Below are 18,176 nucleotides of genomic sequence, written 5' to 3' on the forward strand. Positions count from 1 at the left end.
AAATATCATAAGAGAATAATTTGTTTATTATTTTACATTTCAACTGATTTTTTAAGCATATGTAGGTAACAAATATGAACAAAACTGTTTCTATAGCAAATTTATCAAAGGTGTGATGCAGTGAAAAGCCAAGCAATTATAGGATCAGAAAATTTGATGTGATCTTGTGACTTTGGGCAAATCATTAGCTTCTTTGAGCATCATTTTTCTAATCTACAAAAGGAGGGAGTTATACTAGATATTTTCTAAGATAAGTTGAAAAAATAATAACATAAAACTGAAAAAAAGTTGTGTTGAGGGGTTTTTTTTTGGGGGGCAACATTTCTATAAAACAGAAGTTGAAAACAAAAACAATTAAGCAGCTTTTTGCCTTGCCAACATAATACGCCCTAACTAAACAACAAGAAGAAATCTGAATTAATTAGTTTGGGAATATATACACACAACTAGATGTCAATCTTTTGTCTCCTTGATCAATATATGTTTAGGGTTAATGAGAACTTAATGGGAATAATAATATCACTGGCAGTGAATCAACTCCCAAGTATTTAATAAAGATCTTTATCATTAAAAAAAAAAAGTCAACATCCTTTTATGTTCCATTGTGTGTGTGATATTGAACATGGTGATGAATAAAGCAAGAAAACAAGAATAAAGAAAGAAAGCAAGAAAGTGTGAAGCGGAGGTGATGTCCAGCATAGTGATTACAGGGGAAAGGAAGGCATCAATAAGAAAAAATATTCTTTTTTAACAAATTCTGGTTTCAGGTGGGAAATGACCCTCAAATCCAACAGATAAATGAAGGTGAAAACATGCTGATCGCTCATCAGCAAATGCAATCCTCTGTTATATTTTCAGAATATTTCTGATTATATATGTCTCATTTTTTGAGTTTCTGCTCTTTCACAGAATAGTTGTACATTTTAATGGACAGTCGTGATCTTTTTCTTAATCCTCTTTTATGGAATTCTAATATTAACTAAGCATGTGGAGCCCAGGTCTGCTAGAGAGAAGTTCACACGTTTCACAGCCATTAAGGAAACTATCACAGGGCACTTAAAAGATACAAGCAAGCTTAGTTGCCCTTTATTCACATATAGTCTCTTTGAAAGGGAGAAGCTGAGATGTGAGTGACTTTTATACTCAATGTAAGTACCACACATCAGAATGGGGGCAAGCGGTTCAAGGCACATCCTTACTGGTAATTGGGGAAGTAGGGATACATATTCCCAGACATATGCTTTTGCTGGAATGGTTACTAGGGGACAGTGGCAAGGGAAGTAGTGGGAAGAGAAGGGTATGGTCACGTATTTTTGTGAATTCTTGACAATTAAGCTATTCTAATTAAGAATAGAACTAATATTAGATATTTTATATATTTACATATTATATATTATCAATTAATAACATAATTATTGATATATTATATTACTATATGTTACATTAATATAATTAATAATACAATTAATTAAGAATAGAATTAATAATTCTATTATTAGCTAATTAAGCTACAGGTTCTATCAGAAACCTTTAAATTTAGTAGTTAGATGGAATAATAGATAAATAGAATAGAATCCTCTTGAACTAAGAGGATTTGAATTCAAATCTGGCCTCAGGCACTTACTAGCTGTGTAACAGTGATCAAATCTCTCAACCTCCATTTGCCTGTTTTCTCAACTATAAAATGGGGATAATTGCAGCACCTACCTTGCAGGATTGTTGTGAAGATCAAATGAGAAATATTTGTAAAGTGCTTAGCACAATGCTAGGTGCACATCAAGTACTGTGTAAATGCTTATTTTCCACCCCATACCATCCCCCTTAAAATAATAATAATAATAATAAGTCTTCTACCAAAGCCCTCGTGTGACACTGCTCTAGTTTCAGTTCTCTATGGGAAAGAATGGTTATGAAATTGCATATGTAATAAACAGGATCAGCAAGAGGACTATTTAATGCTCAAAGTTATGACTTTTGGGGAAAAATTGACATAATTGGCTAAAACTGAGTAGTAAAGGAAGACAGCTAAAATTCTTTGCTTGCCTCAAATAGGATGCATCATTGCCCCTTTCTAAGACTTCCCTGGAGTAAGTCTGATAGATTGAAAAGAGCCATTCCTCTGCTCCTGGACAGCTTATTAAATGTAAAAGGAAAAAGTTAAGAATTCCGATTTGGGCCTTAAAGTCACAAAGAGTTTCTAGAGTCACAAAAATGCTAAAGAATAGGAGAGTCAGTAATGAACTTGAGAACATATTGTACTATTGAAAAGAAGGGAGAAAAGGGAAAGAATATTTCTGTTCATTATATTTATAAGAAAAGGGAACTAATATAAAGTTTATGAAGGTTATTTTGGCTTCATAGTGGGAAAACTGTAAAATATTCCTATTCTATGTATCCATATATAAATATATATGTATATCTATTTTTAAAGATACCATGGAAAGTTCTTTCCTGACCTTTATCTTCATAGCTATTGATATATATATATATTTTCAAGGTTTATTTTTAAGAGAACTATGTAGGAAATATGTAAGGAGGAATCTTCCTATCAAGGCAGACCAGCATTCACTCAGTAACTTCTAGTGTTGGAAATTTTCCTGGGAGAAAGGGGAATGGGTTTACTGGGAGATAAGAGATTTAGCTAGGATCACATAGTCAAAATATGTCAGGGACTAGACTAGAATTCAGATCTTTCCTTGTTAGATAATTCCTTACTTCCTCCAAATCAGCTCTTTGACCACTATGCTATCATCTTCGTGCTTTATTCTTCACAATATCCAAATACCATTTATACAACTTTACTTGCATCTTCTTACTTAATTTCCCAATTATCTGAGAACAATGTAGTTTACTGGGGGACAATGTATGTACCTGATCATATTTGACAGTCAATTGTAAAGCTTTCAGTTTGAGTATTTACATTTATGGGAATCAGCAAAGTATAAATTAGAACTTGATTTATCACTTTGTTGATACATTGTTTTTTATTTTTAATTTTTAGACAAGAAAAAAGATGGAGAAATGTTAATAATGCTGGTTATACTTTTAAACAGTGGGTAATGGATTTTCAAAAAGCCAGTTGTTAAATATTAAATGGAAGTCTAGAGGCATAGAATGGCTTGCTCGTGTCCATGATGGGATTTAAATTCAAATCTTCTAACTTGATTTTTTTGTACTTCTTCCACTATATCATCTCTGTCTCATATTAGCCTAAGAAGCCAGTTATTTCCCATACATGGAAGTGGGATTGAGCTGCATGATAAATGATAGCCTATAAACCTGAAATCATAGGATCTTTGAATTAGAGGGGACCTCTGAGAGCTCAGATAACTAAGACTGCAAGCCACTATAGAATCCATTTCTAGATTTCTTGATGAAGTGTTGGAGTTTGGAATGCTAGAGAGCCAAAACCCTGGATTTAGAAGATAAGCTCCTAGATTCATTCGGAATGCTCCTAGAGGCTAGAAGAAGAGCTGATACTTAAATCTATTATTTTATAACAGTTCTAATTGTTATAACCACTCTCCCTGGAATTGAGCTAAAGTCTGTATCCCAGATGACCAATTAACAGCCCTAGTTCTGCCCTCTGTCCTTACATAACGTTAGAAATTGGTCTTGCATGTGATAGACCTTCAGCATAAGTAAGGTTGTAGTATGCTGACTTTTGACAATCTAAGTCCAAACCTTCTCCCAAAACTTAATAACCCTGAGACTCCAAACAAATCCTTTCACCACTTTCACCTTAATTTCCTTATGTGCAAAATGAGATTAAAATAGCAACCACCTTAAAGTATTATTGTGTGAGTCAAAAAAGATAAAGTATGAAATGTATTCTGAAATCCTTTAAGCACTATTTATGTGGCAGTATCATCATCATCATTATCATTTTATAATTGAAAATAGCTACCATATCCCTTTTTGCTTTCTTTTAAAACTTTATGCTCTAGGATAGTTTACCTCTCAGACCTGTGGAAGAGGTAGGAATTTTTGACCAAAGAAGAACTAGAGATCACTATTGACCACAAAATAGAAAATTTTGATTATATCAAATTGAAAAGTTTTTGTACAAACAAAACAAATGCAGACAAGATTAGAAGGGAAACAATAAACTGGGAAAACATTTTTACAATCAAAGGTTCTAAAAAAGGCCTCATTTCCAAAATAGAGAATTGACTCTAATTTATAAGAAATCAAACCATTCTCCAATTGATAAATGGTCAAAGGATATGAACAGACAATTCTCAGACAAAGAAATTGAAACTATTTATAGACATATAAAATATGCTCTAAATCATTATTAATCAGAGAAATGCAAATTAAGACAACTCTGAGATACCACTACATACCTGTCAGATTGGCTAGAATGACAGGGAAAGATAATATGGAATGTTGGAGGGGATGTGGGGAAACAGGGACACTGATACATTGTTGGTGGAATTGTGAACACACCCAGCCATTCTGGAGAGCAATTTGGAACTATGCTTAAAAAGCTATCAAACTCTGCATACCCCAGCAGTGTTTCTACTGGGCTTATACCCTAAAGAGATACTAAAGAAGGGAAAGGGAACTGTATGTGCCAAAATGTTTGTGGCAGCCCTGTTTGTAGTAGCTAGAAGCTGGAAAATGAACGGATGCCCATCAATTGGAGAATGGTTGAGTAAATTGTGGTATATGAACATTATGGAATATTATTGTTCTGTACGGAATGACCAGCAGGATGAATACAGAGAGAACTGGAGAGTCTTACATGAACTGATGCTGAGTGAAATGAGCAGAACTAGGAGATCATTATATACCTCAACAATGATACTGTTTGAGGATGTATTCTGATGGAAGTGGATCTCTTCGATAAAGAGAGCTAATTCAGTTTCAGTTGATCAAAGATGGACAGAAGCAGCTACACCCAAAGAAAGAACACTGGGAGATGAATATAAACTGCTTGTATTTTTGTTTTTCTTCCCAGATTATTTATACCTTCTGAATTCAATTCTCCCTGTGCAACAAGAAAACTGTTCGGTTCTGCACACATATATTGTATCCAGGATATACTGTAACCTATTCAACATGTAAAGGATTGCTTGCCATCTGGGGGAGGGGGTGGGGGGAGGGAGGGGAAAAATTGGAACAGAAGTGAATGCAAGGGATAATGCTGTAAAAAATTACCCTGGCATGAGTTCTATCAATAAAAAGTTATTTAAAAAAAAGTAATTACAATATACAGCAAAAAAAAAAAAAAGTAAGCATGTTAAACCTCTCAACTAACTCAAATATGGAACAGTAACCAAATTTTGGCTTGATTAAATGTGATCTGGCATCATTTTATAATTCGCACTAAATCAAATTTTGCATTATTAAAGATTTAATTAAAAATCTCAAAAAAAAAAAAACAACTTTATGCTCCTCCCCAGTTTTTCCCCATGTATAGGTATCCTAATGAAATGAGACTGGAATGAAGTATCTAAATCTTAAAGGGCATGATGCTCTTTTAGAACCCTAGTTACATTGTTTCCCTGCGGGAGATAATTCACATCTTAGTGTCCTGCAAAAGAGTTTATTCTCTCTGGAAACAAGAAGGATTTACTTTCAACCTGCAAGAAGAGGTCTATTTTCCAGTCAGTGAAAGAATAGAGCACAATCTATCCTGACTAGCTCTGTGAATGGATACTTTTGTATTATTCATGATACAAGGTTTTTGTTTGTTTGTTTGTTTTCCTTTAGAGGGACAGTCAAAAATAGTGGTAAGCAGCTGCCAAGAGGAGATGGGAATAAAGATGACCAAAGATTGCCTTTAGAGTAGCATTTGCCTAAGCACATTTTTTTCTCAATAGTTAGGAATTATTTGCTTCTATCCATGCCCACTGCTACCAATTATGGCAATATAAATAGCACTATCAGTAACTGCTGTCAAGGATGAGCACTCTTCTAGACATTAGAAAAAGAGACTGTACAAAAAGAACAGTTTAAAGATAGACTTGTTGCCCACTTAAGTCATTTTCCAAAAGAAGTCTCTCTAATAAGCAAAGATTAAGAGGAGGTATTTACAGGAAGTATGCTTCAAAAATGAGAGACAGGATAGGTAGTAGTTAGAGAATTGAGTTCTCAGTAGAATTTAGGTTCAAAGCCTTACCACTGACTTACTAACTGTGAAGTCAGGAACAAGTCACTGTTCCTTATCTGTCCAATTAGGGATAACAATACTTCTATTGACTTATCCCAAAGGATTGTTCTAATGAGTGAACTGGAAAAAATTGAAGCGATACATAAATCCCAGATTTAATATCATAAAAATATCAATTTCTTTAAAATATTTACTAAAAACAAAAGTCTAAAGAGTTACGATGATTCATTTTTTCTAGTTATTGGGCTTGAAATAATTTTATGCTACTGAAACGAGCAATTTCTACCCACTTTAAGAATGGGGCATCAGGCTAAATGTTACTTTCATACTAGCAATACATATGTGTGTATGTTTATATGTATGTATATACAGAAGTCGTTATATATGTAATATATATATATACTATATATATTGCTAGATGATATATATGTAAGTATATTTGTATGAGTGTGTATATGTAAAACGGAACTTGAAAAAAAGTTTCACTAGCTTTACATTTCATTTTGCTGGTGCAGACCTGAGCAAAGAGTCAGAAGTTAGCAATTAGTAAGAGTATTGTTTCTGTTTTGACAATTTTCCAAGCTGAGCTTAAAAGATCACAGCCTTGGACTTGTCCATAGAACAGCAGTTCTCCAAATAAATCAGCAGTATTGTGAAGAATATAGCCATTATTTAAAGCAGCAAAAATTGGGTCAACTTAATAGTTTTGTGGGAATGACACGCATTCATATTTCGGACAAACTAATCTTGGAATCCCAGCTGCTTGAAGCATCTGCTCCATTTCATGTAGATAAAGAAAAGCAATATGTCAACCTTACTGACTCAAAGTCTGAGAATACCATTGCCAGCCATCTATGGTTTGGCACAGATTGTCATAAAATCCCAAAATATTCCTTTGGGCTTTAATTGTTTTCTGACTTCTCAAGAAAATAAACCTTTAAAGCATTCAATCATTTAATAACTAAAACTCAGCAAAAGACTGGATGCTATGGGAAGCTTCTCTCTCTGGCTTTTCTGCTCACCATATTGACTGGATTATTATTATCCAGATGTATGCAACCATCATTTTTCCCCACTGAAATTAGGAGTGAAAGGAGAAAGAATAAGCCTTTTACATTTAGAAGTAATGAAGCTCCTCCATAATCAACAATGGAATGGTTATAACCTGTGCTTCAAAACTGAGGGACCAGTAGTGTTTCACTAACATTTATTAATTTCCAAAATGTTTACCATCATTCTTAATATCTGGAATATCCAAAATACTGTAAAGGCCTATCTAATATTTTAATTATATTTTCTCAGTTAATCCTCATAAATTAGGATTTAATCACAATAAACCCTCAAGGTGTTATCATACTTTTTATACAAATGCGTAAGCTGAAGCCTACAGATATTAAGTCACTTGCCCATGATTATACAAGATGGTTGGGGACAGGTTTCTCTGATCATGGTTCCAATATTCTTTCAGCTATTTAATGCTTCTTATATTGCTTCTTATACTATGTAATAAATAATATGTTCTAATTTTTTCAGGCCTGCCAATTTATAAAATACAGAGCAAAGAATTTATACAACACTCAAACTATCAGCAAATACAGGAGACACTGCTTTCTGAATACATCCAAGAAAGATGTTCATTCTCTCAAGGTATTTTAATAATAAGATGTCTTTTAGAGTTGATATAACTCTTGTAACTGCTATTCAAAATTTATTGAAATCTATACTTTCTAGCAACAAATTAAGTCCCAATAATTGTTACTTAGCTATATGCTTAGATGACTTTCTTCTTCTTTGAAGGATCATCTTTCCTGTCCCATCTCCTGCAGGCTGGTTTAGCCAAGTTCTCTGCCCCATGTCTTTTACTCTTTTGCTCTCATTGATCTCATCGATTCTCATGATTTTATTGATCCCATATATACAAAAAAACTTTGAGATTTACATCTCCAGCCCTCAGAGCTGGAGTCTTACATCTTTGACTAACTGCTGGATATCGCCACCTATATGTTCCAATACATCTCTAAAACATGTTTACAAATGATCTCACTATTGTTCTTCCTCAATTGACTGATCTTCCAAAGCTTCCAATTCCTATCAAGACATTGCCATGTTCAAATGACCCAGACTCATAATCTAGACATATTTAAATTTAATTCCTACTTTGTACCACCACTTTTTCCCACCTCATAGGTATCTAATAATTGCTCATTAAATCTCTCCATTCTAAATTATAAAATAAATCCCACACATCTTTCATCTTTGGCAGCACAGTGGATGATATGCTAGATCTGAAGTCAGGAAAATCTGAGTTCAAATCCAAGCTCAGACATTTATTTACTTACTAGTCATATGATCCTCAGCAAGTCATGTAACCTCAGGTAGTTTCAGTTTTCTCATTTGTAAAATAGGGGGGTTAATAATCCCACCTCTCTTCTGAGATTGTTGTGAGATCCAAATGAGATAATAATTTTAAAGCACTTAGCACAGTTTCCGGCACATAATAAACACTAAATAAATGCTAGCTGCTATTATTGTTATTGTGGTGGTCGTTCTCTAGTCATACAGTCCTCCTTTGTTTGGGACTTCGTCCTTTCTTGCCTGGACTATTGAATCTGCCTCCTAATTGATCCCCACCTCTGAAATATGCTCCTTCTCGAATTTATCCTCCACACAGATCTCAAACTGCTATCTTAGAAGCATAGGTCTCATGTCACTTGACTGCTCACAAAGCTTCAGCAGCTCCCTATCCTCTAGGATAAAATGCAGAGCTCCCCTGTTTGCCATTTAAGATTTTACAGTCTGACTCCAAGCTATGTTTATAAACCGATTTTATATTATTCTCCCTTAGGCACTCTACGTTCCTGACAACTGGCCTGTTTGCTGTTCCCTGCACATGCCATTGCATTTCTTGTCCTGTTCAGAAACAGGCTGTTCCTCACACCTGGGAGGTTTGCTCTTCATCACTGGCCTCGAATATACAGATTCGAAAAAGACTATTAGATTGTAATTCTGGGTCATTTGAAGGGTGGCAATGCCTTTGACAGAAAATGGAAGCTTTAGACTGAGGAAGAAGAATGAGATCAGTTGTAAACATGTTTCTGTTTGAGATATCACTGGAACATACAGATGATGATATGCAGCAGTTAGGGAGTCAGATCAAGTGCCACCTCCCACAAGAGGCTATCAAGGATTTGCCTTGTGGTCAATCCTACCCCTCTTCCTACCTACTTGTATTCAGCTTTTATATATTTTATATTTATTTTTCTTGTGTACATATGGTTTTCACCCAATAAATGAAGAAAGGAATTATTTTGTTTTTGCCTTTTATCCATGATGGCTAACCCACACTAGGTATTTAATAAATGTTTTTGGAATTGAATCCAGTCCATAAAGAAATAAGAATTTGGGATGATGGATTTGTGTCTGGGAAGGAACTTAAGATCATCTAGTCCCTCAATTTACAAAGGAGAAAAGTGAGGCAGATTGAGGGGAGGGGAGCTTCCTAAGGTCACAGAGTTTGTATATAGCAGAACTAGGTTGCTTGACTCTAATCCTAGGGCCCTTCCCCTGTACTATTTATTCCCCATTAAATACAAATCTAGCTTAGAATCAGGAAGATGTGAGTTAAATCAAATCTCACCTGATAAGATGCTATGCTTAAAGAACTTTAGAGAATTAACTAAAAATTATCAACAACTTTAGCATAGTTTCAGGATATAAAATACAAACCCATGTAAATCATCAGCATTTCTATATGTTACCAAAAATGTCCAGCATCAAAAGATAGAGAAATTCCATTTAAAATAACTCTAGATAATATAAAATATTTGGGTGTCTATCTGCCAAAACAAAGCCAGGAACTATATGAACAAAATTATAAAACATTTTTCACAAAAATAAAATTAGGATTAAATATAACTGGAAGAATATCAAGTGTGCACATGGGTAGGCCGAGCTAATATATTAAAACTCACAATTCTATCTAAATTAATTTGCTTATTCAGTGCCATACCAATCAAATTGCCAAGAAATTACTTTATAGATCTAGAAAGAATATTAACAAAATTCATCTGGAAGAAAAAATGGTCAATTTAAGGGAATTAATGAAAAAAATGCAAACTAAAGTGGCCTAGCTCTATCAGACCTTAAACTATATTATAAAGCAATAGCCATCAAAATCATTTGGTATGGGTAACAAATCAGTGGAATAGGTTAGGTTTACAAGACACAATTGTCAATGATTATAGTAATCTAATGTTTGATAAACCCAAAGACCCCAGCTTCTGGCATTAGGACTCATTATTTGACAAAAATTACTAGAGAAATAGTATGACAGAAATTAGGCATTAATCAACACCTATTACCCTATATCAAGATAAGATCAAAATGAAACATAAAGAGTGACATTATAAGCAAATTTAAAAAAGAGAGAATTCTAACTTCTCAGATCTCTGAAAAAGGAAGGAATGATCAAAGAAGAATTAGAGAACATTATGAAATGCAAAATAGATAATTTTGATTATATTAAATCAAAAAGTTTTTGTACAAACAAAACCAATGCGTTTCTGGTAAAGGCTTTATTTCTAAATTATATAGAGAACTGAATCAACTTTATAAAAACACAAGCCATCCTCCAAGTGATAAATGGTCAAAGGATATGAACAATTTTCAGATGAAGAAATTAAAGCAATTTCTAGTTATATGAAAAAATTCTCTAAATCACTATTGAATAGAGAAATGCAAATTAAAGCAACTCTGAGGTACCACTACATACCTCTCAGATTGATTAAGATGACAGGAAAAGATAAAAATAAATTTTGGCGGGGATGTGGGAAAACTGAGGCACTATAGTGGAGTTGTGAACTGATCCAATCATTCTGGAGAGTGATTTGGAACTATGCCCAATCAACTAACAAACTGTGCATACGCTTTGATCCAACAGTGTTTCTACTGGGTCTGTATCCCAAAGAGATCATAAAAAAGGTAAAAGGATCCACATGTGCAAAAATGTTTGTAGTGATTTACCCAGAATCACACAGCCAGAAAGTGTCATGTGTCTGAGGTCAGATTTGAACTCAGGTCCTCCTGACTCCAAAGCGAGTGCTCTATCCACTGCACCACCTAGCTGCCCCACAACATAGTATTTTCACCTCTTTTTTGTTATTTGCTTACTTGGTTTTTTTTGTCATATTTTTTTCTTTTTTGATCAGATTTTTCTTTTGCAGAATGATAAATGTGGGTTTAGAAGAATTGCACATGTTTAATCTATATTAGATTGCTTGATGTCTAGGGAGGGGAGATGGGAAGAGGAAGGAAGAAAACAATGAAACACAAAATTTTGCAAGGATGAATGTTGAAAACTATTCTTTGCTGTGTAAATCACTTAACTGTTATTTGTCTCAGTTTCCTCAAATGTAATATGACAATAATACCAGCACCTACTTTAGAAGGTTGTTTTAAAGATAAATTGATACAATATTCGTATAGGATTTATGATGACTTTCCCTGCTGCCTTCTTTCTTTTCCTTCTTTCCTCCTCTTCTTTATTCCCCTTTTTCCTTCTTTCATCCTTTCCTTCATTTATTTTCTTTTCCCCTTCCTTTCTCCCTTCCAATCTTCTTTCTTTTTTCCTTCATTACCTATTCTTTTTTCCTTCTTACTCCCTTTTTCTCTTCCTTCCTTTCTTCCCCCCTTCTTCCTCTTCTAAGGCTTCATGAAATTTCACTATATCATTAGAAAATGATATGCACTAGCAGTTTTCCAATGCAATAGTTATTCCCACTTGTGAATAAACCACCTAAAAGTGTATTTTATTCACTGGGCTATTTTCTCTTCTAAGTGTTTCTGCCATTGAAAGAAACAATCTTTCTTGTAATATCTGAAAGCTGTTGTAAGTATGGAAGCAGTCTTTTTTTTTTTTTCTTCAAGATAAGATATTAACAAGATGGGAAAGAGGAAGTTTAGAGTGACTTTTGCCAAGACTAAAAACACTTTTTGTAATTAGGGAAATCTTAACATGAGGATTATATATTCTGCATACTTCAAAGAAATACAAGTACACATATGGAGCCTTATCTTGCCAGGAAAGAGGTGGAGAAGGGGACAGGGAATGCTATAATCAATGTCAGAGGGTTTATACACCACTTCATGACATCAAAAGATGACTTGAACTGGAAATAATTTAAAAAAAGATTCATCATTAATCATGTCTAGTGATTTTATATATGTTCCATTCTTTATTTTTTATGTCAAAAATTGAAATACGAAACTTTATGGGGACCTTATTAATACCCCTCAAATAAAGACTATTCACAATAAAACTGGGAACAGAAAATATTACTAACACTTGTGGGTTATAATCAACTCTATAAATCTTTACATTTTCCCTCACCTCTTTCTTGAACTCCAATCCTACATTAACAACTTCTGTTGCTGTTGTTGTTTAGTTATGTCCAACTCTGTGTGACTCCATTTGGAGGAGTTTGCTTTGAAGTGATTGATCATTTCCTGCTCCGGCTCATTTTACAGATCAAGAAACCCAGGCAAACAGGGTTAAGTGGCTTGCCCCGGGTCAGAAAGCTAGCAAAAATCTGAGGTTGGATTTGAATTCACCTGAGCCTTCCTAACTCTAGGCCCACTGTGTCTGGTAGCTGCCCTACATCAACAACAACCTGCTAGAAATGTCTACTTAGGTAGTTTGTAGGCTCTTCAACCCAATATTATTGTATTCCCTGTTTAAGCTCTCTCTTCTTCAAATCTTTTTATTTCTGTTGAAGGTGTAACCATCCTTTTAGTTATCCAGAGTTCCATTTTGGCATCTAGCTGAACTAATCCATCCCTTCACCTGCTTTTCCCATCACCATATCTTTTGGACCTTTCCCCTCTTTCTAGTTACATATCTACCACTCCAGATTATATGCTCATCTTCTTTTCCCTTTTTTATTTTCTTAATCCTGCCTTAGACTGGAATCAAAAAAGGGGTCTTGGGTTCTCAGTCTCTTCCCCTCACCATCCTATCCTCCAAACAGCTACCAAAATCTTTTTACTAATTACTAATTTTAGTAATATAAACACTAGTATTATCATATAATACTAGCATTATTAAATAGTAAATATTAGCAATATTTACTAATAAACACATGTCACCCTTTTCAAGAAGCCCCAGTGGCTCCAGATTACCTAATGTAAAAAGATGAACTCCTCAGTCTTATATTTAATGCCCTCTATAACCTGTCTTCTATTTACATTTCATTGTCACATTTCACACATTAACTCCCCAGTCCCACATTCTATATTGCATCCAAGCTAGGTTCTTCCAAACTTGGCATATTCTATTTCCCACTTTGGGTTCTTAGATAGGCTATCCCTCATGCCTGAAACTAATTGCTTCGCTCAGACTTTCAAAATTTTGTTCTTCTAACTCAACCTTCACTCGAACCTAGAATTCCCTCTATGACACACTTAACAAGACACCATAAAGTTTTGGCTTGAATACATCCACTGAGGGAGAATCACTATCTTCCAAGACTGCCCATTTTATTTTTGGACAATTCTAATTGTTAGGAGGGTTTGCAAACCTTTGATTCTTTGCCACTAATTCTGTCCTCTGGGAAATAAACAGTACCAGCCTAATCCTTCTTCTGTATGACAGCTCTTCAAAGATTGAACTCATATCACCCCTGAGTCTTCTCTTCTCTTGCCTGAATATTTGTCTTTTTTTTTTTTAACAGTTCCTCAAATTTCAAGATCCCAAGACTGTTCCTCTTTTTGGCTGCAATTCTCTCAATGTGCTTCAGCATTTCAATATCTTTCCTAAAACATGGCATCCAGAATTGAATCCAATCCTGTAAATATAGTCTAAGCAAGGCAAATTTCCTCAAGACTGTTGTTACCTCCTTAGTTAAACTATAATTATCCCACTGTAGTCATATATAACATTTGATTCTTGGGCTGTCATATAATGTTCCTGGCATATGGCATAGCAACTGGAACTATAATTTTATAATTTTATTGGGAAAAGAAAGTCTCAGATAAGGAAAATAACTTTTCAACATGAATCATTATTATCTTTGAAAGATGTTCTTAGAAAGTTGCTTAGAATATTGACTGACTTACTTTTAACTAAACTACACAAAGTCAATATGTGTCAGAGGGGCGAGATCTGAAATCCTGGCTCAGAAATTGTTTCTTTACCTATTCTGCCATACTGGCTTCTCGATAGCCATCCATTAAAAACCTCATATTTTTAAAAGATGAAGCATGCTTCCCCTATCTTGTCATAATGTCTCTTGATTTTTTTGAACCTTAGGTGAATAGTTTTATAATTTTTTAATATTTTTTTCATGTTAGCTTGATCCTACTATGGTCGAGCCAGTTAAAATCTTTTCTAGATCTTACCTGTCATTCAGTGCTGTATTAACTGTTGCTCCTAGCTTTGTGTCTTTTGCATATAAAATAAAATAACATCTATGCCTTTATCTAACTCACTAATAAAATAGCATAAGAATAAGGAGAAGTACCTGAGGTTTCCACTAGAGACTTCCAATTTAATTTTGAAGAAGACAAGACTTCAACATTCACAGTACCCAGACATTCAAGAAATTCCAAATTCTGGGCATTCTTCTAAGCTATTATTCAAACAATCATGTGTGTGTGTATGTATGTATGTATGTATATATATATATATATGATTAGTTAGCAAATGATTAAATTTATACATGCTCACCAATCATTTCTTTAATAATGTTCTAGAATTTAATCAGGAATTATGTCAAGCTCACTCTTTTCAATTTTTCAGATAACATTCTCTTTTTTATTTTATTTTAATTTGAACATTTCCCTTTATGTAATCCTATGACACTCCTCTCATGTTCCATAGTTGTTCAAAGATCATGACTCAATAATCATATTCATCAATTCTTTTGGTCCCCTGAATGAATTCACATATAATGTGTGTGCATGCACATGTATGTGTATGTATACATACACACACATATTATATATTTAATGTTTGAATGAGTTATTTAGTTCATCTGTTAACTGAAGTCCTGATTTAATTCCTTCTTTTGTTCAAGTGATCAGAGATGCACTAGATGTTTGAATCTAGAAAGTCAATTGTCAAATTTTATTGGGGGTAATCATACCTTAGAAATTGGCAAGCTCTACATATTGGAAATTGATTTATTGTTTTCTGGATTGTCTAGATGCTAGCTTCTTAAACTGTGGTTTAAGACCTCATATGGGGTCTCATAACTGAATTGGGAATCATAAAAGTATGATTTATTATCAATAAATGTTTGATTTTTATACCTATTTCATATACTTATATATCTAGAGTTGCATAAAAAGTTCTCAGGCAAAAGGGATCATAAGTAGAAAAAGTTTAAGATGCTCTGGTCTAGACTTAAGAAAATAATGGGAAAACATGTTAGAAATGCATTTTTTTCAGACAACTTGTTAAACATTTACCAACCCAGCCCTGTGTGTATTCTAATGGTGATACCATTTTTGTTTCTATGTCCAAGCTTAAATATATATGCTTTTTTTTTTGTTTTTGTTTTTTAGGCAATCAAGATTAAGTGACTTGCTTAGAGACACATAATTAGTCTCTGAGGTGAGATTTGAATTCGTTTCCTCCTCTCTCCAGGGTGCAGTACCACCTGCTACCCCGAATATGTGCTATTCTTGCTCATTCCTATTCCAATATTTTCTCACATCATACCCTTACCCAAAGCAATGCATATTACAATCCATACTCTTATCCATATTTATCCCAAGGTTACATAATACAGGAATAAGGAATTATTTGAAAGGGGGAGGAGAAGGAGGATAGTTGCTTCCATTTCTACGTCAATATTCTTGGGGCATGAGACCCCTGATATCAATTTTTCCTAATTTCTATTTTTTCTTAAAATATATTATAGCACTCAAATGTAAATTATGTTTATTTAGATCACTTCATTTTTTTTCACATGACACTTTTAAGAAAGAACAAGGCTTAAGAGTAAGCAAAGTTTGGGAGATGGCTCTTACTCCAGGTCCATTAATGTGAATTTGTGTAATTATGTTCTTAGGAAGAAAATCGTTCAATTTTGTATCTAGTAGTGAAAAGGGTTCATTTGTTAATTCATGTGAATATGTTTTCAAGCTATTTTAAATGAAAAAAAAACTGCAAAAAACAGAATTATTTATACTTAACCAAAAAAAAAAAAAAAAGCTTTAAAATCAAAGACAAGGGCTTACTTGTCTGTAAGATCTGGGAGTTCTCACCACCCTTCATCTATTTTTCTTTTGTAGCCATTGGTAAATACATGTGCTCTGACAAAATCTGAGACCCCAAATCTCCTAGGTAGTGTTCCTTTCTTTAGTAACAACCTTTGATTAGTTGGGTGCTGTCTTATGCCTGTCATAGCAATTTCCTTGCTATAACCGTTTCAAAATTCCATTCTAATAATCTGGTCATTGACTGTTGAGGTTTTCCAATGAGATATCAAATGTTGTAAGGGGATATCAACAGAATTCAGAGAAATTTTGCCCAACACATATTACAGGTACTCAACAAACACTTGATTGTATAAATGAATGCATGGATTGGAACTATATGGAAAAATATAGTTGCTATATGTATTACATTTATTGTATGCTAAAAGTTAACCTATTAATTTCAATTTTAAGGGATGAATACAAAGCAATAATGAGAATAAAATGGATAACTTTTGGTTATATTTTTCAACCATAAATATTAATCATAATGCATCATACTTTAAAGACAAAATACATAGTGGCCTGCAGTTAAACTATCAGGATGCTGATGAGAATAGTAAAGAATGAAATGAGAAACAACAATAATTGCTAATTCCCAGCAACATATTTCATTTGATCAGATGTACTTATAACTTTGAATAAAGTGAGGAAGCAAAAAAGAGCAAGAAAAGTTAGGTTCACTCACACACTTAAAAATTAACTTTTATTGGAAGAATCTATCTTCCCCATCAAGAATAAAATATTATGATTCTACCCATCATTCCAAACAACAATCTACCTTTTCTCATTTCAGTAAAAAAATTATCTGGATAGAGAAGAAATTTTCATTTCAAACTTCTTTTAAGTGCTTTTGTAAGAGTCTTGGATCCTGTAAATCATTCTCTAAAAGCCTTTCTAAATTATAAGAAGGCAAAAAGTATAATTGTTTAATTAAATGTTTAATTAATGTTTATTATAGCCAGCATATTCATTTCCAGTCAAATTTATGACATTTGAATTTTGTTTTTTATGCACTGTATGTGCTCTTTATAGAGCAGTGTGTAGTTTATAGTGCATGGCATAATCAATGTAGTATATTTATGCCCATTTTATAGGGCTTGGGATATAATTTTACTATTTAAGTGCTTATAGTGTTTTATAGTTGCTGTATCTTTGCTTTTATGACATAATATTGGTCATTTGTCACAAAATCCTTGGTCAGGAACACAACACCCAATATCAGTTCTGTTCCTACAGATATATATGATCCTCTTTATGACAATTTGTTTTATGTCTTAGCTTCCAGGAGTATATTTTGGTTAGAAGAGGAGGTCTATACTTCCTGAACTTTTCTGTTAGTGAGTGCCAGGGGATGGAAGACAGAGAGATTCTTACCCATTCTTCTTCATCATAGTCTGAGTGATGTGGGATAGAATCCTGCCTTTGGATCGGGGGCAGGGACCCTTCAGGTTTATCCTGGTCCTCTGCCACAGTGCTCTTGGGAGAGGGTGATTTCTTGAGAACACAGCCTGGCCGGGCTGTATAGAGGGCTAAAAGGGCACTTCTGACCAGCTGATCCTTGAAGGCATGCACAAAGAGCTCTGTCTGGAAGAAAAAGGACAGGGATTAAGAAGATTTGCATAAAATATTTAAAGCAGATATTAGAAATAATATAGAAAAAAATATTTGCAAGTGTTTAGTATGGTACCTGGCCCAGAATAAAAGTTTAATAAATATCTATTCCCTTATCCCTCTCCTTTTTTTTTTTTATTCCAAAGAACTGGAAATAAAAAGGGTATCCATCAATTGGGAAACAATG

At 33.8% G+C, this 18,176-nt stretch overlaps 1 protein-coding gene across 3 annotated transcripts in view; it reads right to left on the reverse strand.

Moving 5' to 3' along the window:
* Positions 1-18,176, reverse strand: part of INPP4B (inositol polyphosphate-4-phosphatase type II B) — a 931,109-nt gene that overhangs the window by 155,972 nt on the left and 756,961 nt on the right. For all 3 annotated transcript variants that reach the window (XM_051965729.1, XM_051965726.1, XM_051965728.1), the window contains one exon: positions 17,753-17,962. In XM_051965729.1, the coding sequence (XP_051821689.1) occupies positions 17,753-17,962 (210 nt within the window). The remainder of the gene's footprint in view (positions 1-17,752; positions 17,963-18,176) is intronic.

The sequence above is a fragment of the Antechinus flavipes genome, chromosome 6, assembly GCF_016432865.1.
Source record: "Antechinus flavipes isolate AdamAnt ecotype Samford, QLD, Australia chromosome 6, AdamAnt_v2, whole genome shotgun sequence".
Taxonomy (NCBI): domain Eukaryota; kingdom Metazoa; phylum Chordata; class Mammalia; order Dasyuromorphia; family Dasyuridae; genus Antechinus; species Antechinus flavipes.